At 40.1% G+C, this 19,342-nt stretch overlaps 2 protein-coding genes across 3 annotated transcripts; one reads left to right on the forward strand and one right to left on the reverse strand.

The window, feature by feature from the left end:
* Window positions 1–3,439: 3,439 nt before the first annotated feature.
* Window positions 3,440–10,519, reverse strand: tmem182a (transmembrane protein 182a). Its single transcript, XM_084362290.1, has 5 exons — window positions 10,082–10,519; window positions 8,449–8,575; window positions 6,600–6,698; window positions 6,373–6,510; window positions 3,440–5,504 (listed from the first exon to the last, which is right to left on the reverse strand). Exons 1-5 carry the CDS (start codon window positions 10,238–10,240, stop codon window positions 5,278–5,280), a joined length of 750 nt encoding a protein of 249 aa, XP_084218416.1. The 5' UTR covers window positions 10,241–10,519; the 3' UTR covers window positions 3,440–5,277.
* Window positions 10,520–12,860: 2,341 nt separating this feature from the next.
* mfsd9 (major facilitator superfamily domain containing 9) lies at window positions 12,861–19,231 on the forward strand. 2 transcript variants are annotated; one of them, XM_084362295.1, is made up of 6 exons: window positions 12,861–12,991; window positions 14,183–14,270; window positions 15,458–15,501; window positions 16,578–16,707; window positions 17,224–17,433; window positions 17,519–19,231. In XM_084362295.1, the coding sequence occupies exons 1-6, from the start codon at window positions 12,905–12,907 to the stop codon at window positions 18,391–18,393; spliced, it is 1,434 nt and encodes a 477-aa protein (XP_084218421.1). In that variant the 5' UTR covers window positions 12,861–12,904; the 3' UTR covers window positions 18,394–19,231. The 2 variants fall into 2 exon arrangements, with proteins under 2 accessions (XP_084218421.1, XP_084218422.1); XM_084362296.1 differs by lacking the exon at window positions 12,861–12,991 and adding an exon at window positions 13,953–13,988.
* The last annotated feature ends 111 nt before the right edge of the window (window positions 19,232–19,342 follow it).

Raw genomic sequence — 19,342 nt, forward strand, 5'->3', positions numbered from 1 at the left:
TACCTCATTTATATTGCAAAAAAATACTTTTTTCTAGTTTGAGGCATGTACGCCACTGATCCAGAAATAATGTAGGAGCTTTAACATACAGTATGTACCCACACTCAACTCAGATCCAGCGACAAAACTCGACCAGCCTTTACTGTCACTGACTTCCTTTAAATATATGATACAATTCTGCATTAAAGGGACAGTTAATGCCTAAATCAACACTACACATTTTTCCTCTGAGCCGCAGTGCTTTTTATCCATCTAGATTGTTTTGGTGTGAGTTGCAGAGTTTTGGACATATCAGCTGTAGAGATGTCTGCCTTCTCCTCAATATATTGGAACTAGATGGCACTCAAAGTACCAAAAACTTACATTTGAAAACAGCAACAGAAATGTCTCTTTCCAGAAAGACCTGGTTACTCAAGATGAGTTGTTTTTATTAACATTTTCAACAATGTTCAAACCCAGAGATATCTGTAATTGTATTGTCGCTATAACATAGGGGAAAACATCAGATGATACATCAGAGAGAGAGGAAGGAAGTCAAAGAAGGTGAATAAAACTTTACCAGGTTACCTCGTCTGTGAATATCTCTTCCTGAGCCACTTAGATAGATTTTCATCTGCAGTGATGCTTGTTTAACAGTGGGGACAACCGCATATTTTGTTTTCATTGTTTATGATTGACAGACATAATATCATATTGTGCATCTCTAATAATAACGTATTAAATGTTTATCTCTGTATTGTCTACTCATTCTGCCCCCTGTCACTTCTAAAATCCCCCTCCACTCAAAAATATCATTTGCTTTTTGTTACTTCACTTGGATGTTTGACCTTGCAGAATGATGGCACTTGACACAAGAATGCTTCATGTTCATTCATTACTCTGTGCTCACCTTAAATCTCAATTCATAACATGTTTACGTACGAGCATGACATGGAAGTCAGACATGGTCAGATGTGCAGCTTACACCGGTGTGATGTGGAAACTTAAAGCCTCAAGCTCACAAACACTGAGAATGGAGAAGATGTATCCGTCAGTTCAACTTGAAAAGAAGAATATTTGCATATTTACAGACATTGTGTATTTTTTAATAAAGCAGAAGGAACAGATGTAGTTTTAGGAATTTTAAAACAGGTAACTGAACTTTTTTTGTGAAAGAAACACACATCAGAAACAAATCATTGTTGAAAGAAAAGTATTCTTATGTGTCCTCAAACTTGTCTGGAGGGAATTTTTCACTTTCTTTTTGTATCATCAAAATATAGTAATTTCTAAACATGTTGACTTTTTTTCTGTTCAACAAAGCAGTCTGTAACCTTGGTTTCAAACCTGCAATAGAAAAAATAGTTTTCATAGTTTTTCCTCTCTGTTCTTTCCCGTTCTGTCCTGTTCTATACGGTTTGATCTTTTCTATTCTGTTCTTCTTTCTTCTGTTCTGTTCCATTATGGTTTGTTCTATTATATTATATTATATTATACTGTATTATATTATATTATATTATATTATATTATATTATATTATATTATATTATATTATATTATATTACACTTTATACTGTTTGGATCTATTTTGTTCTGTTCTGTTCCGTTCTGGTCAGTACAGTACAGTTTCAATTAATAACAGCGATAATGGCTTTATTGGCATGATGTAGCACTGTACATATTGCCAGAGCAAACATTTAGACATGGAGTTAACTAACCTATGAATTAGAACACATACCATAGTAAATTACATACTACAGCAAGTTTAAAAGACAAAGAATCTGTCATGAAATATAACAACAACAACAGGTGACTGTCGCTCACCCTTCTGCGATGTTCTTGTGTGTTCTGTTCTCTTCTGTTCTAACACCATTTGGTTTGTACACATGTCATTATTTATAATGGCATTCCTTCATGTCTTTTTGTAGTGTATGAAAGTCCAGAGATTTTAGTGCTTATTCTTTAAAGCCCAGTCTCTTGCCTGGCCTTGCTTTGGTTGCTGCCTCCTGTCCCTCCTCCTCCTCCTCCTCCTCCTCCTCCTCTGGAAGTGTTACCCTCTCATCCTCTATCTCCCCTCATCCGCTATTCTCCTCCTCACCTCCTGCTGCACTCCATCCCTCTGCTGAGCACAGGTATTTGTTTAGGAATCTCTCGGTGGAAATTATACTCCATCTCCGGCGCTCCCTATCAACACACAATTATCATGGGCAATCATGCAGAACAGTGCTGAATTCAGCTGGGACTCTGATGACATTACTGACTGCGAGGCCCGGCTTCTTCTTCTGGAGGTAGCCTGCCTCACACCTGCATTAAATCTCCCTCTCCCTCTCCCTCTCCCTCTCGCTCTCGCTCTCTCTCTCTCTTTTCACACACACTCTGGCTCGAAATGGATAGAGAAATTATTAATCTTTTTTTTATTCTTATTAAGATTTCATTTAAACCAGGGAGTCCACCACATAAGAATTCTCTTTCCTAGGGGAGACTGGGCTGAAAGGCGCACTCCACCCTGACAGCACAAATCCCTTAGATTTTATCTCACCATTTATTGGCTTGTGCCAACCTCTGTGGCCTCCTCTTGTGACCTGCAGTGCTTCACCTCTGTGTAGCTTCTCTCATTCTGCTCTTCATATGGCTGAGCTGAAAAGTCTGGTGTAGCTACTCTCTTATTTGAAATTTCAGGAACTCGGAGGTGTGAATCTGCATCCTAAAGTGTCTCCTGTAAAGGCAAAGTCAATCTCACAAAGTAATCAGTGCCTCACTGAGTGTCGCTCTCTCTCTCTGCATTCTGAGGCACAGCTCAGACCCATTTCCCTATGTATTGTAAGTACATTATAGAGCTGGAAAGGCACAGAGTTGATACAGACACATGAGAATCGGCACAGGAGTCCATTCAGATCCTGATCAAATGCTCCATTCATGAGTGAAATTACCATCCGTCTGTCAGCCAAGGTGTGAATTCTTTCATCTACAGATCCGACTTCTGAAGTTGTGATTAAATGCATAACGCCACATACACTCCACACTGACTAGAGATAAGCAAAATAGGATTTAGGCTGCTGACAGTGGAGGTCGATGTGTAAATGAACAGTGCCCTCTTGTGGTGTTTTTTTTTAAAAATGGTTTTCTATTTTTTTTTTTCCATTTCTTAGAAAGATTGCAAGCAGGAATCAGTTTATTCCATGTACAGAGGGTCTTCCCCTGATGGGTCATTGTTGATATTCTTGTCTAAAGAATTACACAGTCTGTAAGTTGTCACATTTTTTCAAGTGAAATAAATTGATTCTTGTTGCATCGTCTCAGGAGTCTCTGCTAGAGGCAATTTTTCTATTAAATGGGCATGCTGATTTTGGCTATGTACCTGACACTACCTTTTGAAAAGCCTGAATTCAATAGCCCAGATCTTTTCACAGTCCTTTGAACTTGTCACAATGACAAAATGATTCATTTTAGGCATCAAAGCTCGCCTTAACCGTGTCCTTTTATTGGCAAACACATCACAGAAAAAATACATTTATTTGGACGGATATGATGGTATGTCAGATTCCACCACACACTTAACAACTCGAGGAAAAACCAGACTGTGAAAACATGTAAGACAATAAACTGAACAACAGAAACATATAATAGTTCATCAAAAGCCAATCATGCTTCAAGCTCCACTTATAAATAGAATAAACTGTACTGAATTAACTGGTTTATAAACAGTCTCAGGCTATGTACAGAAATAGTAAAACAATACTGCATTAAAAAAGCTGAACAATTAAGCATTAAACACTCAGTGAAAAATATAAGACAGGTCTGATGATATTCTTATTAATTCTTATTATCAACAAAAAAACAACAATGAATGGACCCTGCTATCAAGTGTTGTCTGCTTCATTAAAGACTGATAGAAATTACTCCTCTGTGAGCTCCATTGTGGTGTCAGTGAGCAAAAGCTACTGCACTGACATGTTTCTTTATCATGATGGACGCAGCCTGTCCTCATCAGAAAAACGCCCTGATAGATCTGATGTGCAAGCAACTAATTCCGATGCATATTTACATTTTTTTTTAGGTGGCGACCTCTAGTGGCTGTTGTGATTATTACGCGAATCTGGAAGAGTGGCGAAGTAGTACAAAAAACAAGACACAGAGGGAGGAGGTTGGGCGTGGTCAAACAAGCACAGGACTAGACGGGAGTGACCAACAGTTCTTTTGACTTACAAGTGACGTTTCGTCCCATACATAATGTAACTGCAGTCATGTACGTAACGTAGGTACGTTCGTAACTGTATTTATATAAGTAACATAGTTTTATCAGCACAATGTTTTCTTAAACCTAACCAAGTAGTTCTTTGCCTAAACCTAACCAAACTGCAAGCATGCGACAAAAGTCAGGTACGTCTGTCACTGGCACGCTGCGATGGTCATGTTGTTTTAGCAACAGTGATATACTGTATGTTGTTTTGGAAGTAACTGTGTATTAATCCACAGCTAAAAGTAGTCCCCAACAAATTCAATATGCGCTCATGTTTGAGTAAGGTCTGCCAAAAAACTACAGTGCCCAACTGTTTCAATAACTTATTTAGCCTTTTTAAAAAATGGAAACTCAGCTGAGTGTCATAGACATGGTAGAGAGGTTGGAAAGTATTGGTTCTGGTCTTTTCATTGGATTTGTGGACAATAACAAAAATATAGAATATCATCATCCCTGTTAAATTGACTGCAGAAATAGCTGCAAGCCAGGTGTTCTCTCCAAAAAACACTCACCCCAATTACTGTAGATTGTGGTAACCTACAGAATATAAAATGATTATGCCACCATGTAAGCTTTACATTGTGCACTTTTCTTAAAAAGATTTTTAAAAGCTATACAAAGTAAAATATATTTTTTTATTACGGTCTCTCTCTATTGTTACCTCTTCAGCATATTCCCAAGCATCAACACATCGACATTTGATTGCTGGTAATTATGACACATCAACACACAAGATTCAAACAAAAGTGTCACCAAAAGCACCACAGGTATTATAATATGAAGAATATTGTATGTGATAGCTCAATTAAAAATAGCTGAGGGTGCCTTTTATTTAACTAAACAATGGTTGCAATGTTTTTATCCTGGAACAAAGTGCTCAAGACTCTCAGATAATTTATACCACAGAGCTGCCATATAGTGTCTACAGAGTCCTGCTTTTACATGGCAGACAAAATGGAGTAAAAATCAAAGGTCTGGTGGTAAAAAAAAGAAAGGAAAGAAAACAAAAAGACTTGTGTTCCAAATATCTCAAGCCTCTAACCTGCTGCTTGCTAAAGTCAGTGGTAGTGGACCTGGATGGTTCGGCCAACGAGGAGGAAGAGAAGGCCAGCCAGGAGGCAGAAGAAGACGCCGACAGGGGCAAACATGAAGGATAAACCGTAGTTGAGGGACAGCTGGAAGTTTGGACACAGTGCAGTGCGCTGGTATTCAATGTAGACATCCACCACATCCAACACCTGCACCCACAGGACGTACATCACCACCACACACAGCAGGAAAAGACCTGGTGCAGAGAGAGGAGACAGTGATGACTGAAACTCACTCACATACTTTTTATGTAAACCAAAGGATCCATAACAAGGTATAGACATTTATATTTAACCACTGGTGGGAGAAGTACCATATACCATAACAAGTAAAGGTCCTGCATTTAAAACTGTTCTTGAGTGAATTTACAGTAAGTATTATCAGCTGAATATAATAAAAGCGTCAAATTCAAACATACTCGTTCTGCATCAATGGGTAAGCTGCATTTTACTGCTCCTGGTCGAGGTGTGGCGAGTTTCAGCTACTTTACAGTTTACCACACAAATGTGGAGTCTTTTTTAAACAGATATTAATAGATAACCATGTGAGGAATTTTGTGGAGAAATGTCTCTTTGGTGGAACGGCGAATGACTCTAGACAGAGACTGTGTTTTTGTAAGAAGTCACATGGCAAAAAAGTTGGAAACCACTAGTTTTGTCTTCAACAGTGCAATGGATTGTATTTCATGAGCTCATTGTATGTTTTTAATATGAAATCCTAATTTATAGAGTACATCAAAAGTATACTTAAAGGTTCAGTGTGTAGGATTTGGTGGCATCTAGTGGTGAGGGTACAGATTGCAGAACCTACTGAACACCCCTCATTTCACCCTGAGGGGCCCTCTCTAGACTCAGTGTTAGGTTTGTCTTTTCTTGGCTATTGTAGAACATGGCAAACAACTCATGGCATAAAAAACTCATTCATGGTGATTATACACTAATTAAAACATAATTATGAATATTAGATTCCATTTCTGCCCCCAAATCCTACACACTGGACCTTTAAGTGTAGTGCTAAAGTAGGTGTACTTTCCAACACTGGGTTTAACCTTTTCTTAGCCTCACCAGATGTCAGGAAGAGGCCTCCTCCTGCTTTATACAAGCCATGGCTGGCGAAGGGAGCAGCACAGATGATGAAGAACCCACCAAGCAACAAAGCTGCGACACCAATCAGCATAAAGATGCTCCAGAAGCCTCTGTAGACTGGACAACAGAAATGTTAGCGACCTACAGCCATTTGTACGATTAATCTGTAGAAAGAAGCACATCTAAATGAATAAAGAGACACTTACTTATGGCAGAATCGTACGCTGTGGCATTGTGGGTCTGTTGAGACACTGGGAACGGGAAGAGGTAGGCAGGCATGCACACTTTAGAGTGTGGCTGATTAGCTGGAGAGAGAAAGAAGATGCAGAAAATAAATAAAGTAATCTTACAATACGATGTAATGATGTGACAAACAAAATAACAGGAAAAGGTTTAACTGTCACACTAGAAAAGAGCACGTTCTAGGTTTTACACATTGATGTTGTCAGTTTGTCATTTTTAACTTTATCACTTGAAAATGTGTCACTTATTTGTTTTGTCAGTAGCAGACTGAATGCTCAGTTTCTTACTTTGTGACGAGGATTTCATGGATTGAGATTTGTAACTAAATTTCACAACAGAGTGACAAAAAAAGTTGTGATTATTTCAGACGTTTCCTCTCATGTTTTTATACTCTTCTCTACTCTCCTCTCTCTTCTCTTCCACCATGTGAAATTCCACAAACCCTCACAAGGTCCCATCAGTGCTGGAGGCTGTTTCTGACAATGAGCCACCATTCAAAGTCCCCCTTCAGAAAATAGATGACACACAATCACCTGACAAACGACCAGAATAACATCACATGGCACGGCGTCAAAACAGTCACATGAGAGGGTTCCTACCACTTTGGTAGCATACGAGTGTTATTGACATAAAAGCAACGAATCAGAAGCTGATATTTACTCTGCAGCAGAGTTATGGTGCTGCTGAGTGACTCTTTGGATGTTGCACTGACCAATCATCAGCTTTATAAGACAGACAATAAGACCATTTAAGAGAAGTTACAACGACAAAATGTCTTCCCTTTTATTTTTAATCTTTAAAGACTGTTTCAGTGAATGGAACTAATGTGTTTTGTGAGTTTTGAAGTTCCCATGAGAAGAAGAAAGGATTGCATTGTTTTATCATCAGAAATGCTTAATTTTATCATTCTATTTTATTTAATGACCATGCATTAGCTGTTACTTGTTTAAATACCATGATTTTCATCTGTGTGCATACTGTATGTGTGTACTTTCTGCAGTATTACCCCTCTCAAATCCTTAATCGATTTGGATTCCTGCCCCTTGAGTCTTTCATGTTTTAATAATTTACATTTCATTGTCTGCAAAGGACTTTTTTTGGCAACAACAGTGGAATCTTTACAGCATTTGTTCATGCATATCCCAAAAACATAGAAAGCATAGATGATGTAGAGCCTGCTGATTTATTTGGTTGGACATAATTATCAGCAGATATTAGCCTATCACAGATATATCGGTATCGAATATGAAACCGTTTTTAAGAGATTGTTATGCAGAAGACAATGCTTGAGAAATGTATACTTGTTAAATTCCCAGTAAAGTTTCCTGCTTCATTGCACTGCTGTCATTTTAGACAATACAGTTTATTATTAAACTATGAAATATCCTGCCTCTGTTATCTGACTTATCTTTGTGTTTGGGAAGGGTTACAGTACCACTTCACTATTCTTCTACACCTTGGGTTTTAATATGGCCACAAGAAAAGAAAGAAAATATTTAAAGGGAAAAAATGACATAATTTTGCTATTATCCTCATCATATTTTATCATAAAACAGTGGAAACAATGAGAAAGTTAAAGATAGAAAGTCAACAAAATGATTCTAGAGAGAACTGTCTTGCGTAAAAAACGTAGTTATTTAAACCCAAACAAAAATGTTTACCTAAACCTAACCAAGTAGTTTTCTTTCCTGTTGCTGGTTTGCTGTGTCTTGTTTGGGAACGGTGATATAAGATGTTTTGGAAGTCAAATGAGCTATTCCATCATTAAGGAATGAGGATGTGTCGGGATTATCAAGTGTCCGGCTCACTTACTGAACCAGAGCTTCCACAGCAGGTCGTCATCACCCGCGTTGCCTCCAAAGGAACATCTCCAGAAAAATCCCTCATGGTACAGAGTGACGTCACTACTAGAGCCATCCTGCACCACCACATCTCCACGCTGAAAGAAAGGATATCTGTTCATGTCATTAAACCCCGGGAGAGTCTCAAGATCATGCGAGGCAGGTGTGCAGTGAGCTGTCACGGTGCCACAGAGCAGCTGCTTAGTCAGGTCAAGGGTCGAGCTGAGCAAGCACCTCTAACCTCATGCAGGTTTGGTTTGGTGCCGTGCAAGCGTGCAGGTCGAGGGTGTTCCCATTCAGGAAATCATTAGTAGTCACTATTTTTGCACGTGAGCAAAAAACACATCCTACGTTGCCTGTTACATCATCCATGAAATAGCTCTAAGAGCAATTAAAGCAAGGGGCGCAGGCTGTGAAGAAGTCAGGTCAGTCAAGACAGTCAAGGTCCATGTCAAGGTTAAGGCAATCAAAGTGTATTTTATTTTGAAATCAGCCTTTTTAAGACCTTGGTGACCAATTGCATCAATAGTTTGTTCTTAAATTCACACAGAAAGGACCACTATGGGACCAATGCTATGGGACAGTGGTTCCCAACCTGGAGGTCATGGACACCAGAAAAGTGGTGGCAAAATAAAGTTGAGGGGTCACAAGATGACTGATGGGATTGGGAGCATTGCAAACACATTTAGTTTACAGCAATTTTTCCACCTTCCTTCCAATAATTTGTCTTGTCTTGTGAAATAGTTTTGGCCTTCATGGGTGTCAAAAACATTTAAATGAAATAATTTGAGAGAGGACAATCACTGGCTAATTTTAAACCTGTGGAGAGGGGTCATAGAGAGAGAAGTTGGTTTGTTTTAAGGGGACACCAAAATAGGTTGAAAACCAGTGCTATAGGATGGTGACACACTTACTAAATTGTCTACTAAAGACTCAAAACAACTGTTTTCTAATTGAATACTGCACATTTTTACACTGTATTACACCATTGCTCCAGAAATAAAACTAATAATAGAACTATGATTGATTATATTGAAAATATTGAATCCTCAAACTATACTACTGTGTTTACCACATACCGCTTTAGTTTTATTGTACTGATATCGTGTCTCGATCCCAGTATCAGTGCCCACTATGAAAAGCTAGCTATGTTCTAGTCAGTGATATTTAATACAACGTCATACCAGCGGGACTACTGGTATTTGTATTTCTATCACAGGGGGGCACATGGTACCAGCTATGTCTCAATCACAGCATAGCTGCACACACACTACATTAAACAGTGTCTGATTACATGAAATAGTCCTGCAGGGATGCCTCTGCACCCTGCATGTCATCCACTGGGAGAGAACTGATCACAGTTGCCAAATAGTAGACGTGACTTCGTGAGTGCAGCTTCATAATACATTTAAAGATTAAATATTCTACAAAATAATAGAATTACTGTGATTACAGAACCAACAACTGACCTAATTTTAGTTTCTGAGGTCACAAATATGAATGTTTTCAACCTGTAACCTCATGATAACTAATATTCAACTCATACAAAACAAGAGATGACTATCATCTGAGTCTCCTTGATCTGCTGCTGTCTGAACACTCACCTCGATGGTCACACCACCCGGGCCAACAGATCCATCAGGGTTTGGGTGGCAACTCTCAGAGGCCAGCAGCCAGTAATCAGTTCCAAACGAGAGAAGGGTGAACACAGCTGCCAATGCCCCGAAGAGCCCTGCGAAAAACAACGCCACGCTAAGCTTCATGGTCCAGGATCGACCAGCCACTCGGCTACTAAATGCCTACACTCGGTCTGACTTTTTCACTCTAACTACAGTGAGCACATGTGACAAGCAGAGGCAGAGATAGTCACTCCTCTTGGACTGTAGTACATCCACTGAGGAAGATGTGTCCCAGCTGGTTTATGATGTGCTTCTGGATCTTCACTCCTCTCCTGTCCCTCTGTCTGTGTTATGGGATGACAAGGTTGAGCACATGACTCCTCTGGACCCTACTGGGGTCTGCTGCCAGCCCACCCCCTGGGCTATTTTTGGGGGTCTGACTGAAGGCGGCTGCTCTTCTCCACTGTGGGGCTGAGTGTGTGAAGCAGTTGGAGAGCATGAAGGGAGGGGATCAACGCAGAAATAACCGGTAGCAACTGGACACCCACCGTCTGCACGGGAATGTGAGGGCAGGGTGAGACTGAAAGGACAGAAGAGGGGTGAAGGATCCCACAACACCCTGCCCAAAGCCTCTAAACAGACACATCATTTCCTGTAAATGGGGTGGAGAAATTACTGTAAATGCACCTTTACTTCTTGGGGATTTCCACTTGTATCACACGCTAAGATCAGAGTGATATTTGACAACTAAAGCTTTATAAAAAACTGAATTAGCCATCATAAAACAATTATGTTTAAAAAAAGGAAAAAAGATCACATGATTAAATTGTAAATTAGCATGTGTGTAAAAAGTCCCTGTGGCCTTTAATACTTTTATGGCTTTGACAGCAAAAGCTTTTAAGGCAATGTGGCGAGCTAATGCCACATAAGGAGCATTTTTGTTACTCAGAGTGGGTGACGTTCTTTATTTAGCCTTTAATCAATAAATGTTTCATGATCACCTAAAACAAACTGGTTCAGAATCTGACTTTATGGTTAGTAACAGTCAGTGTGAGTTGAGGGGAACTTTCGCTTTGTTAGCATCTACAGGGAACATTTAGCAGTGAACCTACATGTAGACACGAGCAAATTTACACACTGATGTGACCCAGGCCACCCTCAGCCAGAAGACCTCTACTGATTTGCAGTGTGTGTGTGTGTGTGTGTGTGTGTGTGTGTGTGTGTGTGTGTGTGTGTGTGTGTGTGTGTGTGTGCATGTGAAAGACAAAATGTAGTTGACAGTTAGCTCTCATAATTTTACAGTCTTACAGTTCAGGACTTTTATCATATTTTTAATTTTACAGAACCTGACTGATTATCGGTTGGCCAGTATTATTGGCATACCTTAGATATACAACGGTATGGTGTCCCATATGGATCAAAATGAAAGCTTGTTGTTTTTAGAGATTATAATGCAGAAAAAGATGCTTTGGGTAATGCATAAATATTAAATTCCCTGTGAAGTTAACAGTTGCAGTGCACTTATGTTACAGTCTGTTACAGGCTCTGTGTATTTTAAAGATGAAATAATTATAAAATAATAGGATTGGATCCTTGTGATAGGGCGATTTTCATCATTGCAGAATTAATTATAAAATAAAATTGCACCTTCTGTAGCTTTAACCGTACAGCTATTGCATTTCATCATCCAGTAAATACTCAAATACTTTACTTTTTACAAACACGTGCGCATACACACAGTATTTGTGGCACTGATTGTAGTTATTGTATTCTTAAAATGCTGTACAAATAACTGTAAGGCTGTGTTTTACTTATACGTGTTAAGTTTGCTGTAAAACACAAATACATAGTCTATGTCAGCACTGTAATAGGTAAGTTACTGTAAAATCCTCCCTGACTTATTTGTATTGAGCTGCTCATAATGTTTTGGATGTCCCAGTTTGTCCAGCAGGTGGTGTAAATCAATAACAAATCTCAGTTTAAGTGTTTAAGCCGAAAACAATACAGGGAGACCTGAGAAGAATGATAATTCCATTGCCTTAAGAAAATTCAAAGTGAACTATAAGTTATGTTATGAGTGGCTCATGTGAATTATGTGTTTCAACTGTTTTTGGTATTTTTTTTTATTGTTTTGTTTCAGTTTTCTTTCGAAAATGTGTTTCTTGGTCGTATCAATCTAAAACATGGAAGTGAGCCGTATTGTCTTGGTATTTGGGACAATAGAACAAGAGCAGAGGTATACAAAATATAAGAGTGCTGATAACACTGTCAACATTATATGTACAGGTATTTATAGAAAAAAATAGAACAAAACAAAGTCGAATAAATACAAACAAATCACAATTAATATAGACATTGAGTTAAATAAATTATTCGTCATATAAATGTATAAAATATTTTAAAGCCAAGAAATACATTAAAAAACAAATGGGGTTATCTCATGGATGTATTGGTTATCTGTTTATGAATAAGGATTTCCTCGATTCATTTCTGTGACGTCATCGGACGGTACCAGCTGTCAGCGCAGCGGCGGGGGGAGTCAGACCCGACAACACGGCAGTTCTACACATGAGAAACCAACCGTGACTCGAACAGTCAGTTTCATCTCTGGACTCATACTTTTAACCTAATCTTTCGTAACATCTCCTCCGACACATGCCACATTTGAGCGGACGGTTGAACCGAGCGGTGCACCTCCACCCCCTGCGTGCGACGGCTGTGCCTGGACGTGTTTTCTGTTTGGATGGTTTACAGTAGAGCGAATGAGCGCTTCCGCTTTGCCTACAGCCGAGCTGTCACAGCGGGAGGATGAACAACCAGAAATGTAGCACTTTAAATCAGAAACCAAAAGGACGGACGAGCATTATAAAATGTATCTATGTGGTGGGCTTCATGGTGAGTAGCTAACTGAGACTCAGCGGACTGAGGGAACATGTTTTCACAACTTAAAGTTATGATGTAAGACGTAGCTACATTTCATAATTCAGAGAAGAGATGTGCTTCATGTTCAAACTGTGCAAAGAAAATGGCCAGGGGTATCCTCAGGGTGTTGGCAGGTGTTTTAAAAATGTAAATGAAATGTACATTGTTATGTTTGGTTTAAAACGTAGGCTAGCTCTGACACACGTCCTCTATCTGTCAAAGCTACTGTAGGCTGCTAAATGTTTTTGATTATAGAAATTAGTGACAGTTTAATATATTTTTTTTAACAAGCAAGTGAAGGTCAGTGAACTCAGCACAGATTATAGGCACTCATTGTGGCATTATGGAAATTGTTTTCATTCTAAGCTTTGGACTGGGAGTACACCACAAATACTGTCCAGCCACTCAAAATAAGAACTAATCAATGTTATCCATGCACACATATACACTTGGTGTGCAGGTCATTTTGAAATTCATCAGAAGTGTAGCGACTAGAAATGTTATAGAAGACGACAGGTTGCTTTGACACCTCTGAGTGTGTTGAGGGTCGCCTCTTCAGGCCATCACTGTCAGTAAAACATGTTGCCAACTGCACTGGTATACCTCCTGGACTGGAAGGACATGGTGAAGAAGTAATATCATATACAAGCAAGCCAATGTGAAGATTGTAAGAATAAGTAAAACACATGCTGTTTGTATGAGCTGACCTGCAGTCATGCTTCAGTAAAACTAACTTTACTTTTATCAGCCTGCATTGCTGGCTAAGTGATTATCTAATTAAAGGTGACCAGGCAATTCACATTTTTGGCACAGCGAGCACAGCAGAGTAGAGGGAAACTGCTGGGGCCAGTACTGCCCCCGAGAGTTAAGCTATTAGTGGTAGAACACTGTATGAAGAGCTGTGTGACTTCAATCAAGGGCTTGGCACGACCTTCTCTGATCTCAGCAATGCAGACAAACAAGATGAGCGGTAACATTCTTGTTGCAACTGCCTCTAAACTCTCTAAACTCCGTTGAATACTGGAAACTGGCTTCACATCACATGTTTGATTTATGTGTTTAATTTTGTTCAGAGGTTCTGTTTTGATAAAATCCTGATAGTGTTAACAGCTGGATACCTGTGTTGGGCTCATTCTCTCTCCTTCACTTGCTGGTTTTTGTTAGGACTTGTTTGGGGTGAGCATGATCATCCCGCTGCTGAGCCATCATGTGAAAGCTCTTGGAGCAAGTCCCACTGTGGCTGGGATAGTAGGTAAGTAATGTCCATTGCACAAAGTAACATATTTAAGTTGCATCACATTAGATCTACTCCAGAGTCATTAGAGTGCATGTTCAAATAGGTAGCAAGCTGACAAGTCTGATCACATGACCAACCAAATAATTGCCTGCTTGCCGGAGTTTACACAGATAGTCATGTTAGTTTTCTGAAGTAGCAAATAAATAACTTGCAATAACGAAGCCCCACACATTGTCAATCTAATTTAATCTAATCTAATTTTTTACCCCTCTATGTCATTTTACAAAATGAATGATTGATGAATTAGTTGGAAAATGATGGAGAGATGAATCGATGGTAGAAAATGATACTTTTCACAGCCTTGCTCCCAAGCTTCAGTTAGGTTTCAATTACTGTACACTTTGTCCGTGTAATAAGCAATAACGTCTCATTGTTCTGTGCTGTTATTATAATTTTACGTCTTTCACATCACTTGGATGATGTTGAGCTTTGACAGTATTCAAACAGCATGTCAGCGTCTTGTAGGGCAGCACAATACTGTATAACGTTTCAGCATTGATAAGATAAGATAATCCTTTATTTGTCCCACAACCGGGAAATTATTTCAGCAGCAAAGGGGGTAGGAAAAATAGAGCATCAATTAGTACAGTAATAATAAATAAGTAAAAAACATAAGTAAAAAAAGCATCGGATCTTGACATCACAATGTGTGCATGCACAATAGTCACATCGCAAGATGTGCTATGTCAAGTAATGCTAACTTACTCTGCTCTTTAACATTTTAAAATGTGGTTGTTTTTTTTTGCATTTAAGCTGAACACTTAGATTTCAGCACTTGATATATATATATATATATATATATATATATATATATATATATATATATAAGACAATGAATATTAACAATGTGTCACTAAGTAGTCTTTCTGCCTCTCGCCTTCTGCCTACTGTGACATCACATGCACAGCCTCCATGCTATTCAAGTTATCTGGTGAAAATTCCTGTATCTTTTCCAGTCCCAATATATGGCTGAAAATCAAAATTACTGCAATGGTAGTTGTTTTCAGTATCGTGCAGCCTTGGTGTCTTGTTCTGTTGAAAGTTGAAATACTTTTTGTCAGTATGATCTTAGCATGATGATGGATTTGAACATATGCATTGTCTCTTCTGTGCTCTGCTTTACAAATCTGAAACTGTTCCAGGGTCTACATATGGGATCTTACAGCTCTTCTCAAGCACAATAGTTGTAAGTACTGACTTTGTTTCTCTCTTAAAAATCCTGGAAATCTGTCTTTGTCTCTAACTTCTATTCAGCCTCCCCTGCTCGACAAGGCATGCTCACAGTTAGTGGCTGCATTCCATGTTATCTCTGGTATTTCATGAAAACAATAAACACTGTCTGTTTAAGGTTGGCTGTGGTCGCACAATACGTTCAGTCTGCGCACATTCACACACACACACACACACACACACACACACACACAAGCGACAACTAGTTATCGGCACATATCACTTTTTACACAGATATTTTGACACGCCCTCTGTGGGCACTGAGATATTTTATCAATGAACTAACCTTTGAGTGGTATACTGTAAAAACAAAACCTTGATAATTAAACTGTTGTCCAAACTGTTCAGAAATGCACGTGCACAGTATTCTACAATAAGCATGGCATTTGAGCAAAGATTCTCAGCTTTCCACGTCTCTTTCCTGCCGCCCCCAGCTCCTGAAATTGGTTTAATTCTCAGGGGTCATGCGACAAATTAAAGAGATAAGGAGTCATCTGTTGGTTCCTGCATGCAGACCGGCTGAATCCTGATACACGTAGGGATACGTGAACAGCTGGGTCTCTATGAAAATCCCACCAAGCTACGTCCAGAACACAGCAAACTCAATTGGTCCTTATTTCATTATTTCATCAGTGTGTGTGTGTGTGTGTGTGTGTGAGTGAGAGAGAGAGAGAGAGAGAGGGAGAAAGAGAGACAGGGTGAGAATCTAATAAAAGCTTGTATAATGGCCAAGGCTCCTGGGTTAAGAGGGAACCCAGAGTTTTATAATTTCTGCTTCAATTTAGTTCCTCTATACACTTCCTGTGTTTGGAGATACTTTCCTCTGTTCATCTCCATTTGTTAGGATTTGTCATTAATCCCAGAACAGTGACTTAGAACCAAAATTTAGGCCTCAACTCCGCACATCCACATGTTTTGTAGGATAAAGATCCATGAATCTCTCCTCTAAATATCTTTAAGAGATTGTAAAATTTGTAAAATGGTTTGATTTCTGTTTGTGCTTGTGCGTCATTTCCTGTGTGTGATTGGCAGGGCAGCTGGAGTGATGTGGTGGGACGACAGTACTCTCTGCTAACATGTCTGCTGCTAAGTGCTCTGGGCTACGGCCTGCTCGGGATGTCCACCAGCATCGCTTTGTTCGTCCTCGCACGGATACCTGTGGGTAAGTCCCACACCACAGGTCCTTTTCACAGAAGACGTTTTGACATGTTGCAGGAGGAAAATAACAGGTGTTCATTTTTTTAATTAATCGTGGCTGAATCTCATTTATTTGCTTCGGTTTCAGTTTTGGCACCACTGTCACTCTGTCATGTCTCACTGGGACATCCGAATGGAATGGGACCATCGTAAATGTCATTAGTAGCAGTCATAGCAGTCTGCTATGGAAAACACATTGACGTCAATTGATTATGATTTCACAATATTTTCAAATGTTCATCAGTTACTGTGTCTGATCTGGCAAAGCTTTTAATTTCACCTGTTTTCACAGATGGAAAAAAAAAAATGGATTACCAGAATGTTTTCTACCTGCCCCTCAGGTCCATGCTTAATGCTTAATGCTTAATGCTTAATGACTTCTCATTCCTGATCACCATATTCTAATTGTTTGCACAAACCATCACCTTTATCTTCCATCAGTTTCTTAATCTCACTGTGCATTGAACGTTTTCTGTCTCAGGGCTGTTCAAGCACTCGCTGTCCATCTGCAGAGCCCTGCTGTCTGACCTGGTGTCTGAGTCAGAGCGCCCTCTGGTGATGGGATACTTCAATGCAGCCTCTAGTGTTGGCTTTATCCTGGGTCCTGTGGTGGGTGGCTACCTCACGGAACGTGAAGGTGGCTTTTATACCTCGTCCTTTACCTGTGCAGCCATCTTCCTTCTTAATGCAGGTGGGTAGAGAGCGGAGAGAAGTAACTGATTTAATAGAGCCTGTATTTGAAGCATTTATTTAACGTTATGTGTTCATCATTCCAGGGCTGGTATGGATGCTACCATGGAGCGAGGCGCGCATTCATCGTAATGGCACGAACTCCAGCAACCACAAAAGTAAAGGTTGTCATGACAACAACTGCAGTAAGTCAGTTCAGAATGGCTCTCATGCAAATAGTCATGGCCCAGTGTCGAAAGCAGAGACTGACCCAGGATCCAGAGCTCCAGGGAACCACCGAGGTGGTCTCAGGTGGATGGAGGTGTCCCTGCTCCAGCCCGTCTGGAGACAGTTGTCCTCAGTGGGCACCAGGATCCACATGGTGGCCTCCTCTGACATGTGGGACTTGTTCCTGGTGCGTCTTCTGATGGCCATAGCTATCATGCTTTATTACAGCAACTTCTCTCTGGCTATGGAGGAGCGTTTTTCACTTAAACCAAAGGTGACAGGTTACCTGATCAGCTACAGTAGCACATTAGGGGCCCTGGCTGGGTTCCTGGTGGGGCCGGTCACCCAGCTGTATGGGAACAACATGCCTGCTCTGCTGCTTCACTCCACAGTTCTCACCTGCTCGTTAATTTTTCTGTACGCTGCTGCGCCCAGTGTGTGGCAGGTGTTACTCACCTCCAGCTTATTGGCCATTTCCACCTCCATTGGACGGACATGCATCACAGACCTGGAGCTCCAGAGAGGAGGGGTCCAGGCCAGTGGAACTCTGATCGGAGCCGGGCAGTCAGTCACAGCCGTTGGCCGAGTCCTGGCCCCTCTCCTCTCCGGTCTGGCCCAAGAGTTCAGCCCCTGTGGTCCCCCCAGTCTGGGAGTGGTCCTCGCTCTTGCAGCTGTAGGTTTACTGCTCATCAGGATCCCCAAATGGGACGGGAGAGGGATGAGAAAAACAGCCAAGCTCGGAAATTCTGAATAACTGAATGAATTTGAAATTATGAAAATTAATGCAAATGAACCACACAGAAAAGTGCTCTTATTTGTAGGCCAGCTGTGAACATGAACAGCAGACTCATAGTGGGAACGATGTTTCCTGCTCAGATGCCTCTGCCACACGTCTGTAGATGCATCACAGGGTCAGAATGGCTCGTCAACACCAGCACTGCAGTCCTTCACTCAGGAAGAGCGGCTTTAAAACTCAAGCACAGCGTTGAGGTGAAGTCAGGGCCGAGAAGTTTAGTACAGGAAGCTTGAACAGACAGAAACATATGGACCTTGTTTTGGCAGATACTACTTGGGACAGCTTGATTGGAAACGATGCACACTTATTTTTAATCTAATTTTCTAACCACTACAGTCTCCAAAGTCCCTGGTGTTACTGTCAGCCTGCTGATGATGAGACAGAGGAGATCCTCCTTTTAAAGGCACTAAAACTTCAGACAAATGAGCTGAAACTGTATTTGATGTGGGGAAAGCCTGACTGTCACATGGTAGTTCACACTGTTATAGTAATAATAATAAATAGTTTAACAAACTTTACCTCAGTCAGTCAGTTGTTTCTGCTGATGCACTGCATTAGAAATGATTCCTATGGTGGCTCACGAGCGACTGTTTGCTCTGGTTTCTGATTCTTGAATTTTACAGTTGGAGATTTGTTAAATTTAACTTAGGATGTGTTTAAATGAAGATTGTTTTGGAGGTTTTAACTGTATACTGAGTACCACTGTTGTCAAATCATGAAATATTAAGAAGTAAAATGGTATAAATGTTTGTAATTGCCAAAAAGTCACAAGGAATAAACAAAGTTTTGTATGTGAGTCTATGGTGTTTTACATTGTATATGAAACACTGAAATCAACACTGCAGTTTGGATGTTGCATCCAACTCTTATCTTTTTTCATCTCCAGCAGTGCCTTCAGTGTCACATT

The sequence above is a fragment of the Pagrus pagrus genome, assembly GCF_965226575.1.
Source record: "Pagrus pagrus genome assembly, chromosome: 9".
Taxonomy (NCBI): domain Eukaryota; kingdom Metazoa; phylum Chordata; class Actinopteri; order Spariformes; family Sparidae; genus Pagrus; species Pagrus pagrus.

What these genes read in the sequence shown, in the direction of transcription:
- tmem182a (XM_084362290.1), bottom strand. Translation starts at nt 10,240, where the DNA reads ATGAAGCTTAGCGTGGCGTTGTTTTTCGCAGGGCTCTTCGGGGCATTG. An exon ending in GCTGTGGAAGCTCTGGTTCA is followed by an intron (nt 6,699 to 8,448) that starts GTAAGTGAGCCG and finishes TTCTCTCTCCAG; the next exon opens with CTAATCAGCCACACTCTAAA. An exon ending in AGCGTACGATTCTGCCATAA is followed by an intron (nt 6,511 to 6,599) that starts GTAAGTGTCTCT and finishes TCTGTTGTCCAG; the next exon opens with TCTACAGAGGCTTCTGGAGC.
- mfsd9 (XM_084362295.1), top strand. Translation starts at nt 12,905, where the DNA reads ATGAACAACCAGAAATGTAGCACTTTAAATCAGAAACCAAAAGGACGG. An exon ending in TCTATGTGGTGGGCTTCATG is followed by an intron (nt 12,992 to 14,182) that starts GTGAGTAGCTAA and finishes GGTTTTTGTTAG; the next exon opens with GACTTGTTTGGGGTGAGCAT. An exon ending in TCTTCTCAAGCACAATAGTT is followed by an intron (nt 15,502 to 16,577) that starts GTAAGTACTGAC and finishes TGTGATTGGCAG; the next exon opens with GGCAGCTGGAGTGATGTGGT.